The sequence below is a fragment of the Bombus pyrosoma genome, linkage group LG2, assembly GCF_014825855.1.
Source record: "Bombus pyrosoma isolate SC7728 linkage group LG2, ASM1482585v1, whole genome shotgun sequence".
NCBI lineage: Eukaryota > Metazoa > Arthropoda > Insecta > Hymenoptera > Apidae > Bombus > Bombus pyrosoma.
Genome location: NC_057771.1, coordinates 6,803,393 through 6,817,732, shown reverse-complemented (window position 1 = coordinate 6,817,732; position 14,340 = coordinate 6,803,393). Strand labels below are relative to the sequence as shown.

General features: G+C 33.2%; 3 protein-coding genes across 3 annotated transcripts; 2 read left to right on the top strand and 1 right to left on the bottom strand.

Moving 5' to 3' along the window:
- Window positions 1-589: 589 nt before the first annotated feature.
- LOC122577818 lies at window positions 590-8,285 on the top strand. The gene is made up of 4 exons (XM_043749430.1): window positions 590-887; window positions 6,884-6,969; window positions 7,265-7,454; window positions 7,565-8,285. Exons 1-4 carry the CDS (start codon window positions 879-881, stop codon window positions 7,685-7,687), a joined length of 408 nt encoding a protein of 135 aa, XP_043605365.1. The 5' UTR covers window positions 590-878; the 3' UTR covers window positions 7,688-8,285.
- Window positions 8,286-9,015: 730 nt separating this feature from the next.
- On the top strand, window positions 9,016-11,902 carry LOC122577830 (FAST kinase domain-containing protein 5, mitochondrial). The gene is made up of 7 exons (XM_043749493.1): window positions 9,016-10,237; window positions 10,311-10,472; window positions 10,542-10,706; window positions 10,807-11,035; window positions 11,118-11,198; window positions 11,282-11,572; window positions 11,670-11,902. The coding sequence occupies exons 1-7, from the start codon at window positions 9,240-9,242 to the stop codon at window positions 11,766-11,768; spliced, it is 2,025 nt and encodes a 674-aa protein (XP_043605428.1). The 5' UTR covers window positions 9,016-9,239; the 3' UTR covers window positions 11,769-11,902.
- LOC122577833 (mitochondrial ornithine transporter 1) lies at window positions 11,720-14,332 on the bottom strand. The gene is made up of 6 exons (XM_043749500.1): window positions 14,274-14,332; window positions 13,551-14,133; window positions 12,974-13,210; window positions 12,728-12,894; window positions 12,381-12,653; window positions 11,720-12,295 (listed from the first exon to the last, which is right to left on the bottom strand). The coding sequence occupies exons 2-6, from the start codon at window positions 13,633-13,635 to the stop codon at window positions 12,113-12,115; spliced, it is 945 nt and encodes a 314-aa protein (XP_043605435.1). The 5' UTR covers window positions 13,636-14,133; window positions 14,274-14,332; the 3' UTR covers window positions 11,720-12,112.
- Window positions 14,333-14,340: the final 8 nt, after the last annotated feature.

The following is a 14,340-nucleotide window of genomic DNA, read 5'->3' as shown; positions in this document are numbered from 1 at the left end:
ATCTAATGGCAATCTCTGCAAGTACTGTGACGTGAATTGTAACGAGACAACCACCTTCCTGTATCGCTTCGATTTCACGCACGCAATTTCTTTTCCCCCATTACAATCTGCAAATTTCCAAAAACGAACGGTCCACGACCAAACCACGCATCATTACTTCAATCCAATTTCGAGTAGAAAGAAAGAAAATGCAATTGCACGAATCGAAAGTTATCGTGCTATATCGTATCTGGAAACGATGTCCTCCCTCCGTTCGGGCTTCATTCATAGAGGTTCATTCATGAATCTTCGTTCTTACTACGTAAGAAATTTCTCCGTCTGAAAAACAGTTTTTCGATGCTCGCCGGTCGCCAGTTTCGCCGAGGGATTTCCTGTGATATCATCGTTCGGGGTGGAGACTAATCCAATGACGTAATGAACCAGAGGGTGTACAATACATACGGGGCGGCCGTAACGACGTGGAGGAGGAACACATCGGTGATGCTGGTACCAATAGTGGTGGATTCAGCTCTGCTTCTCTTGGTGGTACGGAAGAAGAACGTAGAAGAGGGGTGAGTGGTTGCAGTATAAATGTGGCCCGCGCAAGCTCCACCAATCACTCGCCCTCTGACCTCCAAACTCCAAGCTCTCAAGCTCTCGTGGTACCAAACACCCCCTCTTCGTTCATACGATCAAGAGACAAGCCAGCACGTCGGCACTGAAACTCGTGCCTCGTGATCACCGCGTGGTGGTGTCATTCGAGTATCATCGCCGAGGACCGCTCGCTACCATCCAGGCCCTTAACTTCGACTCCAGCAAAGGCTCGAAATTGTTCGCTTTACGTGGCAGCACGATTCGCTTATTCCTTCGACCTGCGATACCTCTTTAATCTCACAAACATGGTAACGGTAAGTGTTAACGCATTTTCAGTAACATCTTCATTTCCTTGCATTCCGTTACGCTCGTTTTTTTTCTTCGTTTCTTCTCGTTTGATTCGTACGATCGGTTCGGTAGAAGGGTGATCGACAATTTCACCGAACATTGAAAATGTCGAAAGTGCCACGACGACGACCCTCGTCTATGGACACGAACGAATTTATTTCTAACATATCGCGAGTTTGACACACCTAGTTTAAAGTCGCCTTAAACAATGGGGGAGAAAAGAAACAGAGGTGTGACGTGTATCGGATAGAAGCGTTGAACCCAAACAGTTCGTTGATCTTCCCTGTTCCATCGTACGAAATTCTCATCGCTGGTACTCCTTCGCGTCATTTACGACAAACCAGTTACGAACGCAACCGTATTCGTCGCGTTGAGTTTAGGAAAAATCATCTCGATTCTAACGAACACGGTTCCAGTCGAACGAACGAAACGGTTTGTAACAAGCACTTATCGTTAGACCCAGCAATTCGTTAGATAATATGTACATCCGTATCATACGTCCATCTTTTTGCCATTCGTAACTGATAAATTTTTAAGTACGCATGTTCGCGTTGCAAAATGTTAATCTAAATAAAAGAAAGGGAAAAAAATATAGGAAAACGGCGCGTGGTTTGTGAGAAAAGTGAAATTAGTTTTATTAAATAATCGTACAAAGTAGATTAAGCTGCGTTAATTCGAGAATCGTCACAGCAGCAGTTTACTGAATTTTCTTACGTGACGAATTTTTAAATAACTTTAAAACTGTAGATTTATATGGTCGATATACGAATGATAGGAGATAGAGGCAACAAAGGAATACGAGAAAAAGTGGTTGTGAATAGAGTTATGAACCATAAAAAAAAAAAAAAAAAGAAAAGATGCCATCTATAATATCTACATTTCACGTACCATAGAAAGCAAAATTTACTAGCGCAGAAATTTACGCGAAAAGAATTTACTTTACGTTATTATCGGGAGTTAATTATCTCGTGACAACAATTGGCCGCGTTCCTCGTAAATTCAACATTGGACAAAATTATTATACGATGTAAGGAATGTGCCTGCTATGATCAGTTTATCTCTCTCTGTCTTTCGTCTCCTATTTGGCCGCAGAATAATAATCGGACAACGAGATGTGACGGCGAACCAGAAACCAATAGGAATGAAATAGAATGCAAGAGATAGGAAACTAGAAGGAAGTCCAATCACTTCGGATACGCTGCGTCTAATTCGATGTGTCGCCGGCCAATACATAAAGCTTTTCTTGTTTGCACTGCGAGAAATGTTTACGATTCATCTATAGCTGCACGGCGCCACGGGTTTTCGTGTACTCGTTATCACGCGTTAGAGATTCATCACTGCCACCCGGGATCAGCAGCTGTGTATTTTCATGGCCATAATTATCGAAGATCCTTTGCCTTATTCTAACGGACCGCGATAGCCATAAATAATTCGTTTCTCGATACGCAACTAAACAGCACCACGAATTCGTACGACAGTCTGACGTGAAAGAATGATAGATCGATGTACTGAAATGACGATTCCATGTTACGACATTAGCGGTTTCCAGTTTTTACATGCTTTCACGGTATTCATTAAATAACATCTTTTTTCTTTTCGATCAATGAGCTGATCCGGACATTGGATTACGCAGAGCATGATGGAAACCGAGTGAATTTTATGACCCTCCGACTGTCAATGAACAAAGTTGTAGCTTTAGTTTAAGAGAAAAAATAACCCGCTGCTCAATGAATTTACGCATTCGCGTAGCAGAGAGTCAACACGCTTTGCACTGGTTATACCAATAGACGTTCCTTTTTCGTATTATCGTTCAAAAATACGTCCCTTTTTATTAACTTAAATTGAATTAAGATCGAGTATATTTCTTTAATCGTCTGAAGGAAAGAAAAAGATTAATTTTGAATCGAAGTAAAAATGGTTTATATTGCGAACAACGTACTTTCGCGCGATCGAACGCACGGTCAAACGAAAAGTTTCGTCGACAAAGTGGAATAAAATAAATTCGACGACAAGGAAAGTGCGTAGAGGAGAATTCGGATATAAAGCGAAAGGATACGACAGCGCGACTGAAAAACTAAAAAGGGGCAGACGTGGAAAAAGAAAAAGAAGAAGAGTGGAGAGGTTTTTCTATGCCACGAGACAGAGAGACGCCAAGGCGCCCCACTTCCGAGTCAGGGGTTAAATCGCGCGTTTCTAGCTTTTCCCTACTATCTCGCTTGCCTTCTTCTCCTTATTCTCATCCGCTCTCTGTCCACTCTACCTCCCTGAATAATTATTTGCGCTTCTTATATTTCCGTTCAATTTTACCAACGAAGACAATTTTTCTTACGGATTACCGATTCGACATCAAGTGTAAATATCGTCCCTTTAAAATTCGCTCGCTATACAATTCTTGCGTTTCTCTCTAGAAAGCACTTTCACCACTAAAAGCACTTGGTACTGCAACTTTGTTTTGAAAATTTTTTACTGTAGAAAATTGTCTGCGGTATTTATATTGGAATTTTAGCAAAGTCGCTTGCATTTTGAGAATGATAGAAACGAACGCGAATCGTTTTACAGAACAAACGAACGGTCCGAAAATGCCATTAACTAAATTCGTGAGGTCGAGTTAAAAAAAATTGTAGAGTCCGGACAATTTGATAAAACGATTACAACGACCAAGATGGCAACTTCTATAAGCGTTCGTCTATGTAATGATTCGATTCGGATCAGCAGACTGTGACCTCGGACGAAATTTAATAACCCGTCTCGTTCCGACGAGTTACGACGAGCAGACGCGACAGCAAATCGTGCATCGTCCGTGCCGAAATTTATGTTATTTATTCCAAAGCTGACTATCGGTGGAAAATACCAGAGGTAGCTCGTAGATATTCCGCTTTTCTATCAAGGAATAGCGTGAAAAATCGGCATACAAATACATTTAACCTTCGTAGAAATGAACATCGACTTCTACGTATTATAAAATTATAAGCGTCTCACTAATTATCACATAAATGTAACCAGATATAAAAGCTTTGATAAATTTGATGCCAAATGAGAATGAAAATTATAGGGGAGTAGGGGGAGGGGGGAGGCGGGGGGGGGGGGAAAGAGGACAAAGATCGGTATAATAATAACAGATCAAAGAAAATACATTGTTCGATCTTTAGTAAAAAATTCCACGTGACCAGTGACGCGAGCTCTTACTTTTAGTATTAAATGAATTTAACGATAATACAAAAGAAAGATACAGCGAACGTGTTATATTTGACTGGAATAAAGATAAATTTTTTAAATCATTCGAAATTTTACATCAACGCGTAGGTAGAACATTTTCGTTCCGTGGTCGATACGCAACTTCTTTTTTGCCTAAAGCGTTCCCTAACAAGGCATAAAGATTATGGGAGAACAGGGACGAAAGAATCCTTCGAGACTTTAGATTTCATCCCCTCGAACACCGATTTTCAATGAATTACACGAAATTTATACATTATGTTAATAGCGTTTGATTAGTCGCCATTACGTAACTGCCTGTGAGCAAACAGTGAATGGTTCCACGAAAAAGCGGTAACTGATACCATCGTATCGAAAGGGGAATAGATCGAACAATTCCATTGCGAAACCCACACGAAAAACTTTCCCTCTGATAATTAATTTGTTGCGGGCCGTTATCGTTATCAGTTTAAATTCGCTTAATTTCGTTTATTTTTCATTCGTGATTCCGGAATTGAAAAAAAGAAAAAAAAGAAGCTTCTAAACTTTTTGTTAAAAAGCACGTGAAATGGTAGGAAAATGTGATTTCGGGTCAACTCATATTCGAATCAACTTACGTGACAATTGCCTGTGTCAAATAATAAGATCGTACGGTCATGGCAGCGCCGTAACGTAACGTATTTCATAATGAAGAAATATAGACGAGAATGTCAGTACCCGTGCTAACAACATGCTACAGCATTCGTATAAAAAGGTGAAAATACCGTGATATATCTGAGTTTGTAGAACACGCTCATTTCCGAAGACTACGACGGTCTTTTTCAATTAAAAATCCACCGACATCCCTGTACATTCTCCATCAAAGCAAAAACGCTTTTGCTGCACATTCACAACCGCGTTACCTCTGATGCGTGTGGGAAATATAAAACGATATTCACGTCGTAAATGAACAGTATCATATTTGTATATCAACAAGTCTCTGTGTTTCGTTCTTTTTTTTTTTTTTTTTTTTAATAAATATTCGAATTTCTATCGTTCTTATCTATGTCGATAAAGAAAATATGTTATATATACATGTATGTATAGCGATTTTGATAGAAACAGGAAAGATTAGGCCGGTTTCTGCTTTACGAAGTCAGAAACAAAAAGAAGATCCCCCTGACGTACTACAATACTTGCTGTGGGTATGCCAAAGCTTTTTAGAGTGTATCGTCAACTGTCGATCAATTTGCATAATTTCTGTAATTGCGATACCCACCAATTAGCTAAAATTAACCATGTGCAACATTACCGCGCGGTTCCGTCACCACCTACTACCTATACCCTGTTCAGTGGTTCCTTTGATAAATTCCAAATTAATACATGAACGTCGCCGAACGACAATCGTGTGTAAAAATTAACGTTACGCGTTTGCGATCGCCGGAAAGAAATATTACTTTCGTCTTGATAGTCTCGCATCGTTGCCTCGAAAGTTGCAATATGTTGCAAATAAAAATCGTAACAAAAAGAAGAAAGAAAAAAAGAAAAAGAAAGAGAAAAAATCAACAAAGGAAACTATCGAAAGCACGTGTCTACCTATGTCGTTGAAAGAGCGATTTTAATCGTGATTTAAGGATATTAAAATGTATAACGGCGAGCATAATTTTGCCCTAACCGCGAGATATCGCTTTACATCTTGATTAAAATTGTTCGACAAAGCACCCGGAAGACGCATTAAGATTTATCTCACGTATCGTGATTTTATCATCCCTGTTAAATCTACTATGCGACGACTATAGGCGTTTAATCGATAACCATCGGAAACACCGATTTATATTCCGTTTACAAATTCTTCGTGAGACTGTTATACGTAGTCTGGCATACGTACGTACAAGTACATAGGTAAATGCCCAGCGAAATCTGAATCGAATCGCGACAGCACATGTCCTCTCAGGAAACACTACACGTAAACTGGAAATTAACTAATTGACCTGGATTAGGAACGAATCGGAGGTAAATTGCACGTAACCGCGTTGATTATTAAGTTAAAGTAACAAAGATATTAAAAGTAATGTATACATTTAACGCGTACTTTTTCAATCGGTATTGAAAGCTTTTTACGGGAAAACGGCTATTTTCTTTTCAAGCTAAGTTATTGGTTTCGCCAGGATCGAATTTGGCGTTTTACCATTTAAAAGGTATAAAGTTATGAAATTATATTTCACGAATTTAGAAAAGAAACGATTTCAAATATGTTTTCTACATTACGAAACTTCGATCTCGTATATTTCGCATTTTTATGTATTCTTTATTCTTAGTAAATCAATGTCGGACGCAACGTACGCCCACTTAAATTTTGAGACCCTTGTACGTTTCGGCGTACGATATTTTCTATCCAATGAGATTATTAAGAGCTGCATTCGAAACGTTCGCTCGCAAATAACAAGAACAAGATGTGGAAAAGAACAGGTTGGCGCAAATTGGGTGATACGCCACGAACTTGTTCTTCCTTTGCCTTCGTCAAATTGAAAATAAAAGGAAATCTGATATTGATTTTGGATGAAGTCGTCTTGCCTCCCCCGATTGACAAGCCGGACACGAAAATTGCTGAAATTCAATGACTTCTGCTCTCGCACAGGCAAACTTATATGACGTTGATTCGTTTCTTAAGTTATTTCCATTTTTATCGTTAGCGACGTAAAATATATAAGACAATAACGAACTGATTTATTATTTCTCGAATATTGAAAACTCGTAAATGAACAATAATTATCGAAATTGTTATTTACAGGTTGTGGCTTACATCCAACGATGCATGATCATTTTTGCCATCCTACTTTGCTATTTTCACGTTCGGAGTGAAAGCGTGAATTGCGAGTATGTATACATATGCATATATTTTTATCAAACCTAATGATACGAGTAGACTGCGGATGTTTATGCAAATTTATATTTTTATTAACACGATTAAACAAATTGAACCTAAGCAGAGATCTGTTTTACGCACCAAGTATCGTAGAAACTATACTTTGGATATTTTATATATTTTTGCATCATACCATACGCATTCTATACATTTTTCCACTTTCAAAATTCGTATAAATGTATAGAGAAATACGCAGTCTGGATATGAGAAACACGAACAGTAATTATATTCCTTATATCTCCATAGAGCATTTCCGTACCATCAAATGTGTAGAGGTTCAATGTCAAGAAAACGTGCAATGTTCCCGATCATGTACGGATTAGGATGCGAGGGGAGTGAAGGAAACATAAATTGCATCAAGGAATTTGAAGAAAGACATCGTATCCCTTACATTCCTCTGTCGAAGTCAAAACTGTTGATTGCTTTGCTTGACGATGTAAGTTATTCCATATTATCTTTCTTATCTTTACGTCGAAAGTTAATCGAGCAAAATAATAAGAAAGCGGTAATGGCAGACAGGTTTGATATCTTCTTGATCTGTTATAGGATCTGCAAAAGGATATTACACGATCTGCTCGCCACAAATTAAGAAACGATGAAATGAATAAACGAAAGCCATCTATAATAGAGAACTTCTTGTCGGAATTGGACTCCTCGGACAACTATTGAATGAAATGATCAGGAAATACAAATTTTCTCGACTTGTGCAAACATTTTTCATCATTTAAAATTTTAGAAATATATATTTAGTCTTCTTTCTCTTTCTCTCTGTCTGTCTGTCTGTCTGTCTGTCTCTCTCTCTCTCTCTCTCTCTCTCTCTCTCTCTCTCTTCCTCCCTCTCTCTTCCTCCCTCTCTCTTCTTCCCTCTCTGCCACCCTCTCGCTCTGTCTCCCATCACCCTATCTATCACATACGCGAAATAAAACTTTCCCTTTACTTTTACCTTTGTATTAGAAATCTTCTTGCTTCACTTGTTTTTATCTCGTTCCTATCTTTTCCGTTTTCAAGTAGTCATTTTGCTTCTTCGTTTTTAAAACCAAATTATAATTAAACCATTGTATCCACGTTACTAACAATACACATGTGTTACAGTATAAAAAAATATATTTGAAATTCGAAGCAACTCCTTAAATAAACCTACTAAAAAAAAAATTGTGATGTTAAAATATTATCATTTTACATTTTATTATAATATGTAGCATAACTATTATTCATCAAACTTGTATATAAACAAATTAAAAAGGAATAACATAGACTGTTTTGGGAAGAGAGTGTTGTTAATGTTCTTTATTTCTACAACTAAGAAATTTCATATATTATTTTATATAATCGTAAAGTTTTCAAATGTACTGATGAATGGAACTATTAACGTAAAATTCATAACAATTTGAATTTTATAATTGTACAATAAATTATTGTATTTATGCGATTATTTTTGAAATTAAATTTAGTAAAAGAATTTAATGAAAAACCGGCAATTGATAACTTAGTGTTTACTTCTTTTTTGTAGAGATATAAAAATAAAACGTAACATGAACGCAGAATAAAAAATGAATAACTAAGAATATAAAAGAATGATGAAAATGATCTGTATATATATTAATAATTTTTGTACATAAAATTCAGTAGTGATACAATTTCTTTTCAAACGAGTAAATTCAACTATTACTTTTTACTATGTCTAATTTATATGTACATTCTATTAATCGACATGTATATAGCGTATAATTAATTTATCGTCATAGTTCATTTGAATTAAAGATATTGACAATCATCGATAAAAAGTAAAAACGTAAATATGCATATGTAAGTATTTATATATACATATGTATACACATATATATATATATATATGTATGTTCAAAAGCTTAAAGCAAACTAATGTAATTTCTTTTCTTGAGAAATGAGAACTATATATTTATAGTAATACATAAATAATTAAAAAATTTTATTTCTGCTCATTCTATAAAATCGCATTAAAATAATAATTGTTTCTAATGTAGCATAATTTATATATTATACGTGCATGTGACTATACACATATGCAAACAAAAGTAAAATATATATACATCATACACAATATAAGTATCTCGTTCCGTACGAATTGAAATTGCCGGCATGTGAAAAGTTTCTGGTTCTGATTTCAGTTTTATATACAAAGTTTTATTTAAAAGTTAAAAGTATTTAATAAATAGCGTACTTTCTAATAAAAATCCAAAATATGGGTGTTGTTGCAAGAACGAGTTTAATCGTATTAAATTGTACTAAAACAATGATTTTAAGGTTACGTAATAAATCATACTTTACAAATACGACTAATTACACATGGACATTAAAACCATATCCAAGATTTACAGAAAAATATAAATGCTTCGTTCCATGCCAGAGATATAAAGCAGTTGCAGTCAATAAAAATTGCCAAAATGATCCTATAAAAGAAAATATTTACATACCTGAACATAAAATCATGCATTCAATACTTCAAGATTCCATACATTATGATAAGACTATTTTTCCACGCATTAAATCAAATGCAATAGTTACTTCTGAGGACATAGAAGGTCTTTATACTGTAGATTGGTCAGACGAATCTCCGGAGAATATTCTTAATGCTGTTAAGAAATTGGCATATTCTTATTTAAGTGGCACATGTTTGGAAAGATCGCTTTATTGCGAGATTTTAGAAGCATGTATTAAACACCTCCCAGTAATGCAGAATCAACAAATAAAAATTTTAATGCAATATTTAATTACGTTATACGATATAGTAACAGTATCACCTGTTTATAAAAGTCTGATGAAAGCATTAAATACAGAATGTATAAAACGATTTTATAGTTCAAATACTGAGGAAATGTTATTAATGATTGATGCAATGTATCAGCTTGATGTTACAGATTTTAATTTTATGTGGCGTGCAGTAAGAAAATTGTGTTCAAAACCACATAAACTTTCTGGAAAAGCATTAGTTCAACTGTTCTTTGTTCTACCTATGATTAATTCGGGATCGTTTATAAATATGTTTGAAATGGAATATCGGTTAGAAGAATGCTTGCATGAACTTGTTGCAGATGAAATAGGTATAATCGCAAGAGGTTTCTTTCTAAGTAAAAAGAGTATTAGAAACAAAGCCTTAACACCAATGATAATAAGTAAAGTTATGAAACATGCTACTACCGTGAACAGTACTAGTTTAGCATCAATTATGAAACTTATTAGGTAATAAAACAACTTATTATACATAATTTTTTGTAGTAATTGTTATTATAACACATATAAATATGTGATACAGATATAGTGACTGTTTACATTGTTTAAAAGACATTCAAGAATTATTCAAATCTTTACATGGCGAGATACCGCGACTATCATTAAAATGTCTAACCCATATAGCACATGCACTTGGAGCTTTACGTGTATATGATGAAATTTTAATAAATACCATTATTCAAAGGTAAGTTAAGCAAGAGAAAAGTAATAATAACACATTCACTTATAAAAGAATTGCTTATTATTAATTTAGACTAGAGAAAGAAATGGAAACTGCAAGAGTAAAAGATATTGAAAGAATTATTTATGGCATATGTACAGTTACTCCCATTACAGATTACTATAGAAATGTATGCCACAAATTATTGAACGAAATATTGTTAACTTATAAGACTACCAGAGCAAGTGAAATTAATAGGTAAATATTTTGTTTCCGTAACATAATTACATATAGTAAATACATATATTTAGAAATGTATTGTGCAAAAATCAATGATTCCATTATATATTAAATATAGCTTTCCAATATCATTAGTACGTATCCTGACATTCTTAACGATTAAGAATATATATGTACCAGAATTAATTCGACACGTATTTGACCCAACATTCATGAAAAATACATATAAAAATAATCTCAGATTGTTGACAAATGAATGGCTGATATTACACTGCTCAGTAAAAATAGAATTGCCTTATTACGAAGGTCCATTACTGACAGATAATATGTATGAATGTTTAATAAAGGTACAGTGTAGTAAATAGGATTAAAAACTTATTATTTTGCAGTTAGATAATTAAATATATTGAAACTTTTTTACTATTGTAGAAATATCGTAAATATGATGATGATACCTACAGAAAGGACACCAATGTGAAATTAAGGATGGAAATTGTACATATCTGTAAGGTATACAATACAAAATTATATTTAAGAAAAAGCGCTCAAAAAATAGTAATGAAACATTTAATGTATTAATATTATTATTTTAGCAAAAATTAGGAATAGATGTACATATTGATTATATTTTACCTCAGTACTCAACTAGAGATATTGTCATTGGTATGGATACATGTAACAATCCTATTGAAATTGAGTCTATTTTATCGACAATGCCGACAAACTCGATCAAAAGTGTAAATAATGATGAATTAAAAAAAATAAAATGGAAAGTTATAATTCCATTACCGGTTTTAATGAAAGTATTAGGTCATGATGGTTGTATTGGATACATCCAGAGAAAATGTAGACAACTTGAAGCTATAGGATACACACCGATTATAGTAATTTCTAAAATTATTGTTTCCTTTTTACAATGATATATTAACTTCAGAATTGTTGAATAATACATATATATTAATGGATTTTTAATTTTTATAGATTCATGAGGATAAGTGGAATTGTCTTGATGAAGAAAGTAAAGAGAAACATTTAAAACAATTAATTTATCAAGATATTAAATCTGATTCATTTGAATGAAATAGTTGTTTTGATATGAGAAAAGGTTTCCTTAAAAAGTAAATTCTGAGAACTTGATGAACTTTTTTGAGTCTCCAAAGTCTCTAAAAAATAATTAGTCTTGAAATATTGTCATATTATATATACACACATACAAAATAATATTATTGTTGTATTATAGACATTAATTATACAAGTTATATTATATAATATAATGTAATAATAAAAATTTTGTACAGAAAATCATTTTCATATAAATTATTTTCAAATCCATTTATTATAGCCTATTTTATGCGTTATAATAAACAGAATAATATCATATAATTTATTCTATAATAATAAATTCATATATATAATTTATTCTATCAGCTGTTCTCAAAGAAATCAAGCATGAATTTTTTAGAATATTCATAAGTTACAAATAATGTAGCTGTTGCTGGTACTGTCCTTATTAACGTTGGTTTTAAACCATTGTACAAAGAGCTAATACCTTCATTTTTTACAATGTCTTTCATAACTACTAATGCAGGACTTTTCAAATTTTTAACCTTTAAAAAACGAATTAAAAATAGAATATAAAACTTATTTATATTCTTGATTTGTATTATTTATATTATATAAAATGAAACTAACCTGTATCCTACTTTTAACTACATCTGCTGGAAATATTACAAGCCATAAGACACTTCCACCAACGGCACCAGCTACCATGGTTTTCTGCCATCCTATGTCATTCCTACTTTCATTTGGTTTTGTTAGAAGTTCTCTGGTTACTTCATAGCCTCCAAAGAAAAAGAAATATCCAGGCATTTCACGTGCTATAGTTGATGACAAGCCAGTAAATAAACCTTTTATGCCTTGTTCTTTAAGAATTTGACGTGTTAATCCCCATGGACCAATTTCTCTCTAAACAAAATAATTTTTCTCAAAACATGAGCTCCTCTATAAATTCTACATATTAATTTTTTTATCTCAGTTACCTTAGCCACAGTTAATACTGATTTAGTTTCCATTTGAACTTCTCTTACTGCTTGTAGCTTACATTTTATAAGTTCTGTAGGACATAATGTTAAAGAAGAGAAAAATGCAGCAAAAAATCCAGCACAAGCATTTTGAATTGATGTCAAATCTTCTATTTTTTTAATACCTATATAAATAAAATTTCTTTTAAATTGAAAACATTAGTTCTTTTAACTGCATTGCAACTGCAAAAAAAATTATATTACCTAAAATATTGGAAATAACTTTCTGACATCCTCCATATGCAGCAAACAGTACTGAATTCTCAGCAACATTAGCAACTAGCGCAGGTATAGTTCCTGCATATAAACCACGCATTATTCCATCTGCTTTCAGGGTTTGTAAAAAGCAATTTGCCATTCCCTTATACATGGAGGGAAAGGTTTGCATTTTTACCTTAACTGTATCTAATGGTTGACCAACATATACAAGTGCTATCCCACCTTAAGTCAAAATGAAACATAATTATACTAAATAATTAATCTTTTTGCAACAAGCAGAGATAATTTATTTTTACTAATATTTTCATTCATTTATTGTTAGTAATCGCACAATAACTAATTACTGACAGTAATAAGGTTAAGCACTTCTCAAGAAAATTTGGTTTCATAACATAAAATAGATTTAAGAAAAGATTATATAAGTAAAAATTATATAAATTACTATAGAAAATACAGATATTCGAAATTTTATTCATCTCATAATTGATTTATTTATTTCCTATTGATTTTAAGATTGTTTGTGCATTGATAAAAGTAATGATGTATTAGAATGTATTGTTACCGAGTGATCCAGAAATAAAGTCAATTAAACCAGCTCTAATATTATTTAATTGTTGCTTTTCTTTTTCAGCAAATTCAAATGTCATCTTTATATATATATATATCTAAATCAATAAACTCCAAATTCTAATGATTAATGAAATTACAGGTTAGGACATGCTATTCCGGTATTGTATTAACTACGATTTGAATGTTTATCTGTTATCGAATGGGAAAGATAAGAGAGGTCTATTTACTGACTAAAAATTACTAATACGATTTGTATCTTTGGTCTGATAAGCCTTTTTATTAACACAATACATTTACATCTGTACAAATTTCTAAATGCACGCATGCGCATTTGTATCTATACGAGATTGATAAAGAAATTGTTCATTGATCGGTGACAATTGAAGTATCAAATAGCCAATAATACATTTAAAAATCATATTTCGCATACTCATGTACACAAGAAATTTCTGCACACAGCTAATTTTTATCTAGTCTAGAATAAATTTCGCTATAGTCTTTTGATCATGCGATGAATTTATCTTGTAGCAATCGTATTTTTTATGGTACTCATTTCTATAAGTTCTAATTGTACACTGCAATGACATAATTAATAAAGTATCAAGCATTTATAATTTAACCTAAAATGGATTATTTTATAAAACATCAAATACACAGCATTGTATTCGAAATGAAACAATTGCAGTTTGTAAAGTACGATAAGTAATATACGTACAAAAGGAATGATTATATTCTAAAAACTAAAACTATCAATGAAGCTGCCTTGACATTATATATTTTTA

What these genes read in the sequence shown, in the direction of transcription:
- LOC122577818 (XM_043749430.1), top strand. An exon ending in AGTGAAAGCGTGAATTGCGA is followed by an intron (nt 6,970 to 7,264) that starts GTATGTATACAT and finishes ATATCTCCATAG; the next exon opens with AGCATTTCCGTACCATCAAA. An exon ending in TGATTGCTTTGCTTGACGAT is followed by an intron (nt 7,455 to 7,564) that starts GTAAGTTATTCC and finishes GATCTGTTATAG; the next exon opens with GATCTGCAAAAGGATATTAC.
- LOC122577830 (XM_043749493.1), top strand. Translation starts at nt 9,240, where the DNA reads ATGGGTGTTGTTGCAAGAACGAGTTTAATCGTATTAAATTGTACTAAA. An exon ending in ATAAATACCATTATTCAAAG is followed by an intron (nt 10,473 to 10,541) that starts GTAAGTTAAGCA and finishes TTATTAATTTAG; the next exon opens with ACTAGAGAAAGAAATGGAAA. An exon ending in AGAGCAAGTGAAATTAATAG is followed by an intron (nt 10,707 to 10,806) that starts GTAAATATTTTG and finishes TATTAAATATAG; the next exon opens with CTTTCCAATATCATTAGTAC.
- LOC122577833 (XM_043749500.1), bottom strand. Translation starts at nt 13,635, where the DNA reads ATGACATTTGAATTTGCTGAAAAAGAAAAGCAACAATTAAATAATATT. An exon ending in CAGTATTAACTGTGGCTAAG is followed by an intron (nt 12,654 to 12,727) that starts GTAACTGAGATA and finishes TATTTTGTTTAG; the next exon opens with AGAGAAATTGGTCCATGGGG. An exon ending in TAGTTAAAAGTAGGATACAG is followed by an intron (nt 12,296 to 12,380) that starts GTTAGTTTCATT and finishes CGTTTTTTAAAG; the next exon opens with GTTAAAAATTTGAAAAGTCC.